The sequence below is a fragment of the Chelonia mydas genome, chromosome 2 (genome assembly GCF_015237465.2).
Source record: "Chelonia mydas isolate rCheMyd1 chromosome 2, rCheMyd1.pri.v2, whole genome shotgun sequence".
NCBI lineage: Eukaryota > Metazoa > Chordata > Testudines > Cheloniidae > Chelonia > Chelonia mydas.
The window spans coordinates 254,958,914-254,975,611 of NC_057850.1; the positions used below are offsets into that span (position 1 = coordinate 254,958,914).

At 46.6% G+C, this 16,698-nt stretch overlaps 1 protein-coding gene across 1 annotated transcript in view; it reads left to right on the forward strand.

Annotated features, from left to right (window-relative positions):
- Positions 1-14,811, forward strand: part of WNT9A (Wnt family member 9A) — a 72,953-nt gene extending 58,142 nt beyond the window's left edge. Inside the window, exon 4 of the mRNA XM_037891249.2 lies at positions 8,302-14,811. Within this exon, the coding sequence (XP_037747177.1) occupies positions 8,302-8,775 (474 nt within the window). The 3' untranslated portion in view covers positions 8,776-14,811. The remainder of the gene's footprint in view (positions 1-8,301) is intronic.
- The last annotated feature ends 1,887 nt before the right edge of the window (positions 14,812-16,698 follow it).

The following is a 16,698-nucleotide window of genomic DNA, read 5'->3' on the forward strand; positions in this document are numbered from 1 at the left end:
TGTGAGGAGCAGGTTATTGATCTGAGTTAAGGGAGCTGCAGGCTGAGCTCTAAGAATAAAACAGTCTAAGAATTCCCATGACTGTGCCCAGCTCCTGAGTTTAGACAATTCCAGGAACTGGTTTAAAACCATTGAACGGTTGATTGCCTAGTGGGGGGCAAATGGGGATCTGTGCTCAGCGTTTTGGCTAAAACTGCAAGCTTGTTTGTTTGCAGAATGTCCGAAACTCTAATTTTTTTTTAGACTGGACTTTAGCTGGCGACCAAGCGCAGGCTACAGGTGCTGCTGTTGTGGGGAAGGATTATGCCACTGCATTGCAGAGTGGTGCTCTGCTGTGATCCCTCTTCCCCGAGTGTGTGTCGGAAGTGGGGTGCTCCAGTGCAGGCTAATCAGTTTGCTGCTGTGTGAACAGATGAGAGGTAGAGAGTCCTGTGGTACCTTATAGACTAACAGATGTATTGAAAGCTTATGCTCCACGGGTGAATACCCACTTCTTCGGAGGCATGTAGTGGAAATTCCCAGAGGCAGGTATAAATATGCAAGCAAGAATCAGGCTAGGGATAACAAGGTTAGCTCAATGAGGGAGGATGAGGCCCTCTTCTAGCAGTTGAGGTGTGAACAGCAAGGGAGGAGAAACTGCTTTTGTGGTTGGCTAGCCATTCAGTCTTTGTTTAATCCAGAGCAACAGAGATGCTCCAAATTCTTGAAGTGGTGTTGCACCCTAATCCTCTTCCCATGCATCCTTAAAGGGGATTAAGTGAGACGCCCAGATAATCCTGGCAAGTGACCCGCATCCACACGCTGCAGAGGAAGGCAAAAGTCACAGGGCCTCTCCAGTCTGACCTGGGGAGAGAATTCCTTCCTGATCCCACATAGGGTGATGCATCCGATGAAGTGAGCTGTAGCTCACGAAAGCTTATGCTCAAATAAATTGGTTAGTCTCTAAGGTGCCACTAGTACTCCTTTTCCGTTAGACCCTGAGCATGTGAGCAAGGACCAGCCAGCGAAGCACTAGAGAGAGACAATGCTCTGCCACCTCAGAGCCCTGGCCTGCTCAGTGTCCCATCTCCAGCTGTGACCATCCCTGATGATTTAGAGGACAGAGAAAGCTCTATTTAAAAGAAATTCTCTTCCCCCGTAAATCCAGTGGTGTTGAAGGCAGCATGGTCGAGTGCGTCAAGCAAAGGCCTGGGCATAGAGCGACCAGGCTTCTGTTCCTGGTTCTGCCCCAACCTGCTGTGCGAACTTGCATCACCTTAGTATCACAGCTGAAATATTTCTGATGTAAAAGGACCCCAGTGGTAGATGCAAGATCAGAGTAACTCTGAGAGATGGGTGCAAAGCGGGTAACTCTGCTCCCCATGGGCTTCCGCTCAACTAGCTAGTATGTGTTCCAATCGACGCTCCCTTCTCTAAACTAGAAAGTGTGAGGTAACCTGACCTAACACGCTGCAGAAATCCTATTCAAGCCACACGTGCCATCCCCTTCTCTCCCCTCCCACTGTCAAGTTACGGCAACCAGCCTGAATGAGCTGGCACTGCCACCGCTCCTTCTTAGCTACGCTTCTGTCCCAGGGGACTTAGCACCGGAATCCATTCTCCAGCACCGCGCAGACCTGTCCACCAGCAGATGCCCTCTCCTGGCTGCCTCTCTCTTGCGATGTGGTGAGACCCCCTAAGCCATGGCTTTCCATGGAAGACTTCCATGAGCAGCTGAATTGTGACTACTGGCAGTGAGGGAGGGTGGCTGCGAGAGGAAGCTCACTAGGATTTTCACTGTAGCCACCTCATAAGATTCTTGAATCTTCACGAGCCCCAGAAGAAGAGATTTTTATGGGGAGCTCGGTATGTGTCCCTGTTATGCACCAGCACTGTAAATGCACCCTTCTGGAATGGAGGAACTGGTACGCTCATTAAAAATAGGGGAGTAGAAACTTGATGCTCAGTTCCACCCTGTGCCAGGGCTGAGTAGTCCTGGCTGTGGGTAACCGTGGGGCTGGCAGGGAGATTGGGACAATGTTGCCAGGTTTGTCTGGTGGTTTTAATACTTATAGTTCATAAACTGCCGTGTTCCTTCTCCAACAGACCCACCTCCATCAAACACAAAAACCTCAGCCAGACACGATAAATCTCCGCTCACCTTTGGCCCTGCAGTGAAGGCTTGCACCCATAAAGCCTTGCAGCCTGCATTCTTTGCACTTGCCTGTCCTCTAGGGGGTGCCATAGAGTCTTGCGTTTCCTCCAGTGCTGCTGGCATACCTGCAGAGATGGGCCAAGGTGGTCAAATTGTCCATCCCGTCTGATACTGCAAGAGTGTCAAACAAGCATCTTCTAAATGGATCTAAATACAGCTGGCACAATCACATTATACAGGATCCTACTCACCAGCCAAGTCAACAGTGGGGTGCCAGAGGTAGATAATCTCACGCACTGGGTTGCTTGCCGGAGCACAAGGGAGTGGGCTGTAGGAGTGAGGAGGAGAACCAGCAGCCTCAGGAGTTTGCTCCAGGAGCGTGAAGTGACTGCAGTATAGACCTTATGCAAGCCTCTCTCGTCAGCTTTGCCCAGCACACTGGTGGTCTGGGCATGAAGTCAGGTATAAGAACTTGTTTCAGTTTTCACTGGGGGAGTGGGGTGTGGGGGGAGAACCAGTTTGAAGTGACTGCAGGAGAGCAAGCATAGGGGCTCTCTTAGTGTTTTGAAATGTGTTCTGTGTGCTCTTGTCTAACGTTGTGGGATTTCTTGCGGAGTTGGCTAGACAGTTTGGCACATAGCGTGTAACAGCTTCTGACCAAGCTGGCCCAGCTGAGCACTGTAAGCAGTAACACATCGCTCTCTGTAACCCGTCACTTGTTTGAATGCTACTGTGTATTATTGGATTGCATTTGAGAAGGTCTTGGCTGTCACAGGAATGAAGTGTGACCATTGGCTGGGGTTTGCTTAAGGCCATACGATGCGAAGCATCTTTCTAAAAATGACTGCAATATCAGGATTGGGCCGGGCCCCAGCTCCCAAGTCCATGACCTATTGCAGATTTGCATGTGGTGGATTCATGCCGCCAAGTAACTAAGAACCCGTTGGTCGGGGAAATGGATTTAAGCCAGTCATCTGCTGTTGTGGGGCTATAACATAGGCTGACACCGTCATGGGTGGGAGGGGGGGGGCATGAAGGTTGATTTCAAGACACTGAGTAAAGCCAGATGGCCCAAAGGAAGAGTGCTCAGCAGTGGTACCTTTTACGGGAGGGAGCTTATAAAACAGACTGTGTTCTGCTTTGCTGTTTTAAGGGATGGTTATAGCTTGTCCGTTTAAAGTAAAAACAAAGCCTCTCTCGTGGAAAATGTGGAGTTGGGTGTGTTATTGCCCTCTGGGGTAGGGGGGAAGAACCAGAACTATAAAAATATAATTATTCCAATCCATGAAAAGTACAGGCTACCCACGACTGTCCAATTAAGGTGTCCTCTTGGTTTTCCCAGCAGCCACAAAGTAGTTGCAGGGCTCAACCCCCCCTGTGGAGAAGGATGGGTGGAGTAGGTTACCTAGCCCTTTCTAAGGGGGATGGGCTCCAGCAGTAAGAAGTCTCTCTGGGACAGTCTGGTAAACAATGCCTCCAAATTGGACCAGATCCTCCACTCGGCTAAATCAGTCAGTGGAGCGATGGCACTTTGTTCCAGCTGCGAACTTGGCCCGTATTCCCCTCTCCTTGCAGTCACCTAGTGCTGGCCGCCTCCGGCTTCCTCTATTAAACCAGGCCACTTTGTTTAGCAACCTCCTTTCCTGCAGCACTGGGCCTCCCTGCGTCCTGCCATCTTCCCTCCCATACCTCCTATCTCCTGCGAAAACACATTCCTTCCATTGCCCAGCCCCTACTCCTACTGAGCTCCAAATTATTTCGACGTGCAGTAAGTAAGAACAGCCCGTGTACAAATTAAAGCTGTAACGGGAAGAACTCCCTAGGTTGACTGGTGTGTGTACACCTTGGAAATAGATACTGTCGGTCTTTCCATTCCCACCCCAGCCCTTCTCCGAAATGACATCCTGCTTCAGATGTCTCCATCCCCTGACATCAGCCTTTCCGCAGCCACAGAATGCGATAGTGGAAGATTGGGGACGCTCGAGTAAAGAAATAAACACCTCGCCCCCAGGCCAGACGCTACCCTTGCAGCCCCACAGAAATCGATGGGTTTAAACAAGGGCAGAATCTGACACGAGACCCCGTACAAAGGTGTCAGTTTTGGTTTCAATTTGCAGGGCTTCCCAGCATCCTTCTCCTTCCCACCCCCAGCTTTGAGTTTGAAGGACTCAAGTGGAACTGCCCCTCCTTTGTGTGTGCGTGCATGTGTGTGTGGGCTTGAAATCGTTCAACTGTGGCCTCTTTGAAAAGCAGTTGGTTTTCCCACCCCCAGGGTTGTGACCCACTGGGTATAGCAATGGACTTCAACTGAGGAGACCTGGGTTGTTCCTGGCTCTGCCAATGGCCTGCTGGGTGACTTGGATAAGTAATTTCACCTCCCTGCCTCAGTTTCCCCATCTGTACCGTGGGGATAATTATGATGACCCTGACCTTTTTGTCACAAGATTGTGTAGGCTCGCTCTGTAACATACTGTGCTGAAAGAGGGGAGGGATAGCTCAGTGGTTTGAGCATTGACGTGCTAAACCCAGGGTTGTGAGTTCAATCCTTGAGGGGGCCGTTTAGGGATCTGGGGGGGGGGGGGGGATTGGGAATTGGTCCTGCTTTGGGCAGGGGGTTGGACTAGATGACCTCCTGAGGTCCCTTCCAACCCTGAGATTCTCTGATTCCAAGAGGCTCCAAGATTTGCCCAACTAGCATGCCTTGGAGGGAGGCAGGAGATGGGAGAATAAAAATGGCCAAAGAGGCCACATGAGTCACTGGTGTGCTGAAGTCCATAGACTCTTTGCAAACTAGTGGGCTTTGATTCCCGGCCTCACTTGCCGTCGCACTCTGGGTCACATCCTACCCCTGGAAGGGCCAGAAGAGCTTAAACTGTGGCTCTACTGTGGAGTGGAGGCAAAATACCATAAAGGCTGGTGTTTCTTAAATGCAACCACCCGGGGCTTTTCTTGCGGCCACAGCTTCCTGGGCTGTGATGGGGAGGGCAAAGTAGTGCCCCCCTCCCCAGATGCACCACCTTAGTGTTGGTTGCTGGGGCTGCCAGCAGGGGTTGGGGCCCTGTCCCCTTCTGTAGTCACCTGGGGCACAACACTGGAGGAGCAGGCAGCCAGTGAGTTCCCCACCTTCCCGGGGTGGTGGGGCTCAGGCTTTGGGCTTCAGCTCAGGGGTGGCAGGGGGCAGCAGGTTCTGGCTTCTGGATCCAGCCCTGGGCACTGGCTGTGTGGCGGCAGGGTCCAGCCATATGGCTTCTGACTCCATCCACGGGCCCCGGCTGCAGGACTTTGGGTTCTGGCTTCAGGCCTCACTAACTCCCCCACCCATCTCCCCCTGGCCCTCCCCCAGGGTTTAATTTGTCCCCAGACTTGCCTGGGCTGAGTAAGTCTGCTGTGAAAAGTAGCAAACATACAAGTATCAAGCTCACTTTTCACAACAGACTTACTAGCTGTCAATAAATAAATGACAACGATTGCAATGTGCATATTTATTTGATTTTTCCTAAGCTAATTATGTGTTTTAGGAAAAAGGGCAAGAGCGGCCACCAGCCAGAGTTGGTGGCCATATTCTGAGGCCACCAAAAAATTTGTCCTGAGAACCCCTGGTATAGGCCCTGTGTATCCTGCATCCCACTGAGATCTGTAGTGGGCCTCTCTGTGCTATGGGATAGGAATGGAAGTGCTCATCATGATGGGTCTTTCCACATGACTACAATGTGCCTAGAGAACAAGTAGCTGTCTCCATTAATATGCCTCTTATATGAAGCCACAGGCTTCTACCCCCACTCAACTTCCTCATAGTTCCCACTATTTTGGATCACTCAGACTGAGGCCTGGGCCCCTCGGGCCTCTTACATCAACTGGATTTTGAGAACGCCATTGAGGTCTCTGGAGTACCATACACTATATAATTGGGAGGGAATCTGACCCTGCACAGGTAATGACCTATAGCCTAGTGACATATGCAGAATTGCTTCTGAAGGCTCCAGGTTTTTAAAGACTTTGTCCTTGCCTGTAGGATTGAATAGGGGAATTATTAACCCCATGTGGTGTCTAGGGCTGGGCGAAACCTTTTTTCACTGAAAAATGCTGATTTGAGTTGACTGAAACATTTTGCCAATTGGTGTCTATTTTGGAAAACTGCTTCAGGCCAGGGGGCCAGTTCAGAAATCTTGAAATGGTTTAGTCCTTTCCACAACAATGTTGCCCCCCGCCCCCTTTTTGGACTAAATTCATAAGGGGTTGTAGGAGCCATTCACAAAGTGGTGATGGGCCCCCTATCCCGGTGGTTAACAGTTTCCAGTTTTTACTCCAGAGCGGGGATTCAAACTGGGTCTTGCATCCCAGGCAAATACCTTTAACCACTGGGCTCTTGGGTATGGGGGTGGGGGGACATCTCCTTCTCCCTTTTGTTAATGGTGCTTACTTCCCCTGTGAATCTAGCCCTTTGCTTCCTTCCCCAAAAATGTTGGTTTCAGCTTGACCCAAAGCAAACTTTTTTAAAACTGCCAGTGAACCAAAAAATCAGTTATTAGCCCAGCTCTGCGGCTGACACAATGAGATCATTGTGTTCACATACGTGAATGTGTTCCATCCTTTCCCATCTGAACCTCTCCCTTTGGAGAGGAGAGAACAAAGGGGCGTCCTGGGTTTTCATAGCAAATTACAGCATGGTTCATTAAGCCTCTGCTTGGCCAGTGAGCAGTGATACTTTGTGAGAACCTGTGCCCGCTCGCTGTAAGTTCTGGCAGCTCTTTGGATGAGCTGTCGATCTGTAGAATAGGATCATGAACTGGAGGGAACCCTCGATGACCTTGGTTGTATGCAAAGGTGTCTTGTTGACGTACTCAACTGACTGGTGTCTGTATGCTGTTGGCATCTGCTTGCTGGAGTCTGAACTGCTCAACTGTGTTTCCATAGGTGCTGCCCCGCTAATGCGGGTTCTGTGCCCCCATGTGATAGGGACCCTGTGCTTTCTGGAGCAGGAAGGTTGTGGCAGAGGTGGAATTCCAGTCATGAAGTTTTGAGTAGAGCGTAATGACAGCTGTGAGGTTCTACAGGGCTACTGATTTTACAGTAGCTTTCTCCTGCTTCCTCTCTTACCCTGCTTCAAAACACAGTAACTCGTTCTCAGTATGCTCAACCTGAGAATAGGACACTTCACTAGGTCTTAAATCCCTCCAGAACCTCATGCCTACCAGTAGGACAGTGTGTAGTATGGTCTGAAACCTAGTGAGCTGCTTCTCTGGTGTTCCCAGATGCTGCCAATTTGGAATCTAGCATCCTTGTGCACTCGCGCGTGCTCTCTCTTCCCCCCCCTCTGTGGGCATCGTCGCACTAAAATTACTGTAAGTGACGCATCTGAAATTGGCACTATAGGCTCAAACTTTTTCAAAGTGTAGCCCGCAACTCCTGTGGGTGCTCCCCCTCTATTCGTGATTGCTTATCTGCCTGTGATTAGATGGGGGAAGTGTTTAGCTGTCTTTAATTGCAATGTAGTTACTGGAAATGGAGGAAAGCCTGCACAATGTGACCAGCAAGTGTCGTGCAAACCACTGGTGGTCTATGGACCACCACTGTAGAAAGACTGAACTCTAGAACCCAACAGAGGGCTACTAGAGGTATGAATCTAAGACTTGTAACAAAGGATTACATTTAAGCTACCCAAATGAGTCTTAGAAATACTTTTTTTGCTTAACCACTAGTAGCTTTTGGTAACTTACCATGGAAGGGCAAATGGTAAAAATGATAAGCAAGGTGAACGTTATAGTTATTCATGAACACAGGAATGATCCCACTGCAATATACAACTTCTGATTCATCCCAGCTTGAAAAGTCTACCTGTGCAAATAATGGGTAACAAGAAACTCCAGGTTAGTACCACAGGATCTCTAACCACTTCAGATATTAACTAGCCAAGCATTGCAACTCCCCTGGGAGGCCAGGGAAACTGAGATACAGAAGAGTTAAATGACTTGTTTAAAATCAGTGTGACAGAACCAGGGAAAGAACTGTATGCCCCCAGTTTCCTGCTCCAGCCAGGAGATCGCTCTTGAATTGCCATGATTTCATGGTTTCACAGGCTACCCTGTAGACTGTCTGCTCTGTGGTTACATTTCTTGTGCTCCCATAAGTGGCTGACTTTCTCTTTGACTGCATTCTTCTATTTGCAGGTCATCAAAGCTGGCGTGGAGACTACTTGTAAGTGCCATGGTGTGTCCGGATCCTGCACTGTCCGAACTTGTTGGCGGCAGCTCTCTCCGTTCCACGAGATCGGCAAGCAGCTGAAGCAGAAATATGAGACGTCCCTCAAAGTGGGCAGCACCACCAACGAGGCAACGGGGGAAGGGGACATCTCGCCACCCAAGAAATCCACCCCTGGCCACAGCGATCAAATCCCAAGGACTACAGATCTCGTCTACATTGACGATTCCCCCAGTTTCTGTCTGATGAGCAGGTATTCACCTGGGACTTCAGGAAGGAAATGTTACAAGGACAAGAACTGCGAGAGCATTTGCTGTGGCCGAGGTCACAACACACAGAGCAGGGTGGTCACGCGGCCGTGCCAGTGCCAGGTTCGCTGGTGCTGCTACGTTGAGTGCAAGCAGTGTACTCAGAGAGAAGAAGTTTATACCTGCAAAGACTAATGCATGCTCTGCCTAATGGATATCCTCTGTGGTGGGAGATTATGATCTATGAGAACTACACATGGAGACAAACAGGGTTTGACTGACGTTCTAGGATCTGAAAGCTATGTTGAGACATAAGCACTTTGTAGGGTACAGGTGACCCAGCTGTGTTGCTGTTTTTTGTTTTTTGTTTTTTTCTGTAGACTGAATTTTAACCATGAGGTCCAACCGTGTGGAAATAAGTGCCTGTCACATTGGGGTTAGGTACCAGTAGACCCTCACCAAAGCCGTCCATGAACCCATCAGCTTGATAGATCACTCACTTATCTTGAGGTTTTGATTATTTCACCAGTCCTCCACAAAACTCCTGGAAATCTACCTGACTGTCCAGACAGCCAAGCAAATGAACGAGAGAAACTGACTTAGGATCTTTTTGCCTTGAAAAGTTGTGGTCAAGGTAGTAGTGGCTTTCTAAAGATAGGGGGTGGGCTGGATGTGGGTAAAGCATAGACAGTACCAATTGTTCCTCTAGTGGAATTTCTGCAGATCTAGCATACGAAGCTCAGACCCACTTTTGAGGGTAGCTCTTTGTCCATCTTAACTCTGGCTCCATATCAGTGTGTTTTTTTGGATCAGTGAACATAGCTTCAGAAATGTTGAGGTCCCTCCAGCTCGCCATGTTGCAGACAACAAAAAGTTTGGGAAGAGTTCCAAGACACACTCGCCCCCTTCACTCTGATCGGACACTCATCCTCTTCACATGTTCTTCAGATGCAGGTTTTTAGCACTATCACTGTCTTAATTGAAAAAATAAAACCACTAGCAGACCTTTCACTTTTCATTTTGTATAGGGTTAATTTCTCTTTCACTGCTTGTTGATTAGACTCACCCTGTGGCAGCTGCTTCAAAAACCCAAATGAGGACTCTTTAGCCTTTATCTAGGCTGAATTGGAACTTTTTTTGTTTTGATAGTCGGCTTATGACCATATCAATTCCGTTGCATCTCAGAAGGCAAGGCTGACTTGATGCTTGCGTTGTATAGCAGCCATTCTGGACTGGATCGGACCTTTTGGCGAAGATTTTATTTTACTAGTCAGCATTCCATTTATTCTAGAACATGGCACAAGCTATATGTAAGACCCCATGACTTTAAGCTTTTTTTTAACCACTAGATTGAGAACCATATTTTTAAAGGTAACAAACCATGGGATTCCAAATGCCGAGTGAACATATGGTTCTACCCAACGGTGGACAAAGAAACAAAAGCCAAATGCAATGGCCGAGAGCTCCAATGCTGTGAACTAGATGACAACCGTCCCTTTTTTTTTTAAGAGGATATTTACAACCTAGTACTTGATGTGGCAATGTTCTTCGGTCATATAACACTGCTGGGATCAGAAGCGGCTGGTAAATGCCTTAACGAAGCTTTCTAAGGAAACACTGGAGAGTGGAGGGCATTTTTTTTTTTTTTTTTTTTTGGTAGCAGTCTTTGATTGTCTAGTAGTAGTGATTGTCACTAGTTGATAACCCATATCTGGCTTTCAAGGGAGGAAGGCTGACTGGCTAAATTTTTTTTTTCTTGGCTTTCAAGGACAAGTAGATGGTTGTGTAACAAGAGCCATATGACCTTCCAGGAAGGACTATCATTGGAGCGTCTTCTCAAATAGTAGCCACTAATATTTAAGGTGTTCATGTGCATCTACTGGGAGGGGATCTTTTCCTAATCAACAGATAACTACAGTCCAGCCTGGCCTGTTGGCATACTTTTTCTTCTGGGTGGGTGGGGAACAGTGCGGGAGGAAAGATGTTTTTTTCCCTTTTTTTTTTTAAATAGCTTTACGATCCTGCAAAGCAAAACATACTAGCTCTTTCTTTGTACACTTCTGGAGACTGGGTGCACTGGGGAGGGTGGTGGGTAGTTCTGGGGCACCACCTGTCCTTTCTGGTGACCTCTGTATGGCAAATGCACATCGACGCATTGAATGCGAGGTATAAGGAGGATTCCGCGACTTCTGCCAGATGTGCCAGTTCGAAAGTCGCACACAAGCAGTTTACCTGGTGGTTTGTTTTTTTTTAAATAGACTGAACAGAAACCTATTAGTCAGTGTGGATATATATGCATAATTATATATAAATATTGAACGAACATTTATTTATTGTAAAGCCTTTCAGAAGGACCTTGTGGTTTCAATGTGGTATTATGTCCAATCTCTCTCTGACACAAACTCATTGCAGTAATATTTTCATATCACCTTTTTTCCCCAAAAGAGGCTTAAACCCAGATCCAAACATACCCCAAACTTGAGGAATTTTAGATTTCAGTGGCTGGGTCCAGACCCCTCTCTACTCTCAGCAGGACAGATACATGCTGGATTTCATTTAGTTTTTTGTAACTGTGGGGCCTGATTTCCCCTCTTCCCCCCCCCCCCCCATCCTTTTTAACCTGTGTATTCGTATGCATTGACCTGTCTGGGGTAACACCACACTTTTGTCAATGCCAGAGGACAATGAAGCCCTATATATGTATGGAGAGGGTGTGGCACTGACACTGAGTTTGGGGGTTGTGGATGGGACACATCAAATAGGGTAGCTTGCACATGGTGTATATTTCCAAGCAATGTGTTTGACAATGGAGAGAGAGAGGCTGGGGCAATAAGGCAAACTAAACGATCACAGAGAGGTAAAAGGCAAAGAGTGAATGAACTACTGAGTGAAAGAGCTCTTCTGTGTATTATAATTCACGCACTGAAGCCTGGATGCTTTCTGTAAGTATTTAAAAACAAATTGTATTTATGTTAATTTGGATATATTACTTTCCTGTTATATATTGTAAATAGTAAGGTTTATTCTCCTGTGGTTAAGCAAAACTATAAATAACTAAAATAGTAGCGAGGCACATGCATTAAATGTATAGACAGTGTATAAAATATACTAACACCCTGAAATCAGAACTTGCCTTTTTGACCTAAGGAGGTATAACATACACACTTGGTTTTGTTTTTAAATCCCAGGGGTTTCCACTGTTTGCCTTATTTTTGGAAAATAAATGGATTGGGAGGGGGGGGGAATTAGGTCTCTCCCTCATGGGAAGGTCCTATAGAACTTAATTAAGATGGATCCAGTAGTGTCTTTACAGAAATGCTTCTGAACGCTAAAGAGAATTCTAATAGTTCCTAAGTCTTCTCTCTAGGTTTTTTTAAAATGATCTTATGGAATTTACCAGAGAATTTATATCCCTGCTGGTAGCTCAAAAAACCCTGTATAAGACATAAAGATAAGCATCTGGAGGTTGCTCTAAACATCTATTGACTTCATCCATATTAAGTTCTACTTTTCCATAAGGGCTGGTTTTGCTGTCACTTATGCCAGTGTAACTCCATTGCAATTACTCATTATATAAAGCTGGTATGAGAGTGGAATTGGACCCTGTCTCTGTCATGGTGCCATTTTACAAGGAAAGCAAAGCTTAAGCTTTTCTTCTTTCTAAAATGGACTCCTGCAGCAGATATAACTGGAGAGGGATGGCAGGGTGTGTATGGGGAGCTTTCTGCTGTCCCCTCCCCCTCCAGTGTTTACGGGCTGGTTCTCCTTTATCTGATCCAGCAAGACTTGGAAGGTAGTGGGAGGGTGCAACCATTATTTATATAATTTTATTGTAATTTTTTATAATAAAGAAGTTAGCCGATGGAAAAATACTTTTTTGAGCAGTGCGTTTAGTTATGTCAGAAATATAAAAATATTTTTTGTAAACCAGGCAAACTGAAAACGTTTGTTTTATATTAGATTTTTCTATTAAAAATAATAAATCCCACAAGAATAATTGTTGCACCCATCATCTCTTAACAAGCTTCTGAACTCTGCAACTGACTTCCATATATTGGATGTGAAGAAGTGCAAAACCAATCCTAAATGTTACAGTACTGTTCTCTTCCAACTTCAGAGGCCTTACCTTGGCAAACCAAGTAGTATTTACCTTAAGGTGACGACCGTGTTTGTCCATCCATTCCTTCCCTCACACTGAAACGAGAATTTCTGATCAGAGGTGGAGGGAAGCAGAAGTTTACAGTAAAGATGCCCATACCTAAAATTTGTCAACTGAACTTCTAAGATCTGCTCTGTATCGGGTGGAATATAATGAATCCAGGGCCAAAACCACTGTCCCTGAAATGAATGAGGCTTTTGCTAATGATTTTTTCAGTTGGAGCTGCAGAGGTGGCTATTAGGAAAGCAATGGGGGGTGAGAGGGGAGGAATGAACACATGGAAGGGTTTAAACAGGCAGGACCCAATTCTGGCCTCCATCACACACCGCTCTCGCTGACTTCAGTTCAGTAGTTGCATGCGAATGTGAGGCTGGAATTGTCCGTTGCAGCTAAGGATGCTTGGCAGTCCTCCTTGGAGGCAAAGGATAGAGTTGGGGACCTGTTGTCAAAAGCCATGACTTACTGTAGCTGGCTACTTTGGAAAGGAACGTGAAGGGGATGAGGGAGACTTAACACCTGTCATGTCCTCAGCCAGCCATCTACACTCCTTCCTGTAAGGAAATACCAGGAGGGTGGGGGCCTGCAAACTTACTCTTTCATTTGCTCCACTTTTGCCATGGGCATTAGCCATTTCTCCACCTTTTTGCCAAGTATCAAGAGTACAAGCTTGAGGAGGGAAAACCTTTCTAAAGGGTCACTGCTTGGAAGGGAGCGTTTAGAGGAGAACGGTCACTTGCAAACACTACTTTTAATGCTCGTGAAATGTTCCCAGCAGACATCCCAGGAGAGCTGAGGCCTTTCTGTAGCCCACAGAACAGCTGCAGGCCATGCAATGCCATTGCTAGCTTCTTTCCTGTTCATTTCCAGCAGCTACATAGTTAATGCAGAAAATCTCCAGTCTCCCTCACCCGTTCAGTCCTTGGGTTATGCATTGTGGGTGGCTTTGTAAAATGGGCTTCACCTGAGAGGTGCTGTGTGCCTTCCTCTCCTATTGATGTCAGTGTGAGGTGGAGGATGCTCAGTGCCTTGCAGGATTGAGCCTGTAGACATCTCTCCATGAGGACCTGGACTGAGACAGTAATTTACTTCCCTGCAAGTTGCCAGATGATCGCTGAATTGGTGACTGGATTTAGAGTGCAATGTGGGGCTAGAATTGGATCAGCCCCCCTAGAGGGAAAAGGGTCCATAATACAGAACACTTGAATCTCCAGTCACTTCTCAGCCTAATGCTAATGGTTAAAGCAGAGAAAGTATCTCTGATGGGAAGTTCTATAGCTCCAAAGCTTGTAGGAAAGAGTAGAACAGAAATGCAAACAGCACCTTCACTTGGGTGCCATTTTATGCTAGCTCTTACTTTAAAGGGATCATGCTAAGTGGAAAACCGAAGTTAATGAAATACATGGAAATGCAGTTCAATTGGATCCCCCTCCCCCCCATCCTTTGTGTTCAAATGCACACGGCTCAACGTTTTCTGAGAGCCAAGCTTTGAAAAGTCACTTTCTTACCACAACCCGCTCTCCCATTGCGCATGCTGTATTCGTAGGGTTGTGCTGGGCTGGCCTCCATTCAGTAACGAGTGTAGAAGCACTTAGTCTCTAAGGAGTTGGAGAAATGCACTTAAATAACACAATTTGCAAAGAGGTATGAACAGGAAGCTGGGTTGCCTGTTGCATTTATCCCAGCCTTGCCAGCTCTCTTTTTTTTTTTTTTTTTTTAAATGAACCCAACCCAAACTAGCCTTTTCGTACTCTGCACGTGACCCTCCCTTTCCATTTCGCTACAGTTCCCTGTGAGGTCTGAATGTGGAGTCTAGGATTTGTTTTGTGCACTTGAGAATGGCATTTCCTTTTGCAATGGAGATGGGGGACTGAACACTAACATATGAAGGATTAGTATTTTCTTTGGGTTTTTTAATGTCTTATGGGAGCCTAAGTTATTTTTCTCTACCTCATATGTACAGCTTGTAGGTATAAATCTGATTCTGAGTGACTGTTGAGAATGTATTTAAGTTATTTAACATCTTTGTATAACAAAAGCCAGAACAAATGAAACAATAAATGTATTTTAAATTATAATGACGTCTGTTCCCCTTTCTTCGCCTGTGCTGGCTGGTGTCTGATACAAACTCCTCTAGGGCAGTGGTGTCTGATCCTTTCAAAAGAGGTCAAGTGGCCACAACCCATCCTTTGGGGCAGCTTCTGTACTGTTTGCCACTCGTTTCAGGCTGCCCTTGCCATGTAATGGGTGGGCATCAGGGGGAGCTGTGGAAAAGCTGCATCAAGGAAGGGGCAGTAGTTATGTGGTGCTCCCAGCTCATGTGAGAGCTGCTCCTGGGGCTGGAGAGGTGGGATGGAGTTTAGGAGGCCCTACTCCATCTCTGGAATGGTGGGGCTGAGCCAAACATTTCAGTTTAAAAATCTGAGCTTTTTTTTTTAAATACAGTAGCCCTCAAAAGCAACAATTTATAACCTCAAGGACCACAGGCTGGATGCCCCTCCTCTAGCACATCAGAAGACATAAGGGGCTATTAAGGCTTAACCCTGTACTCCCACCCATTTGAGCGAACGTGTGCGAGTTAAGGTTGTGCAGGGTGATATTAGCTTTGGACTTCTGTTTAACTTTTGGTAAGATGCCAATACACAGGAGATAAAGTATAGCAAAGCCTCGTACAGGCAGATACTCCCAACCAAGCTCGCACCTGAGATGGTTCCCTCTTCTGTTTGCCTTTGTCTTGCCCTAAATCCCTCCGAGCCAAGTGACTAATGCACAACAATCCCGCTCATTTTATTTAGAGAGATGGAGGTGCGTACTTGAAACACATGGCATAAGTCAGCAGAAATAAGAGTATATGTGTCTATGGATTCACTGATAACTTGCAGGAAGACCATGAGACTAAGTCTGGAGGGCTGGCCACTACTAAAAGTACAGAAGTTCAAGTAGCTTGGGTCAATAGTACAGGACAAGCTGGGAGCTCAAGCAAAAATTTACAAGCAGAACAGAAAAGTCTTGGATTAAATGGAGAGAAGCAAGTGGAGTGATCTGTGCTAGGAGAATGCCCATCCAACGGAAAAGTAAGATCTACAAGACTATAGCTAGAATCATGCAAGAGTGCAGGCCACTGAGGAAGAGATGAGAGCAGCGCTTGGATAGAGCGGAAATGAAAATGTTTGCAATGAATGAATTGGGAGAAACTTTGAAGGAGGTACCCATTGTAGAACCTGAGGGAACTTGGGTTAGATGGTTTGGGCATGTGAAAAGGAGATCGGAAGAATATATTGGAAACAGGGTGTTATCCTCCCCTTCTAAGTTTAAGAGAAGGGTTGGAAGAGCCAAAACTAGATGGCACACAAAAGGATTTGATTAGCTGCAGAGCTTCTGGGGAACTGCTTCAAGACAGACTGAATGGAGAGGGACTTGAAAAGCTGGTCCCACTAAGGCTAGGAAAAGAACTTGTAACTCATTCTGCTGCTGCTGTGTTTGCAGATTATCTGATGGTTGAGGACCCTTTTTCCATAACACATTTGTCAGTTTGTGGGGTTCCTCAACCAGACTTCTAAAGCTAGCCTTACTAGCCTGGCACTAAATACCAACTTCTGAATGTTCTACCCCAATGGGATTTAGGCCTTCAAGAGGAGGATCTCAACCTTTAATGGCTCTGAGTCTGAGGTGCACAAAGGATGACTGTATTCATGGTATTTCCCAGCACAATACAAACTGGAGGAATGGCACCCTGTGAACTGCTTGCTATGGGGTGTTAAAATGGAGATAAATACTAGTTTTGGTGGTATAGCATCCCTACCTGATGCCCAAAGATTGAGGTCTTGTGATTTGCTAGTTCTGATACCTATCTAAGGTACGTCGTATGTCTCCCATTCCCACAGCATCTGAGCACCTCAACATTTATAGCGTGTATGCTCAGAACACTCCTGTGCAAGAGGGCAGGGCTAGTCTCATCCTAC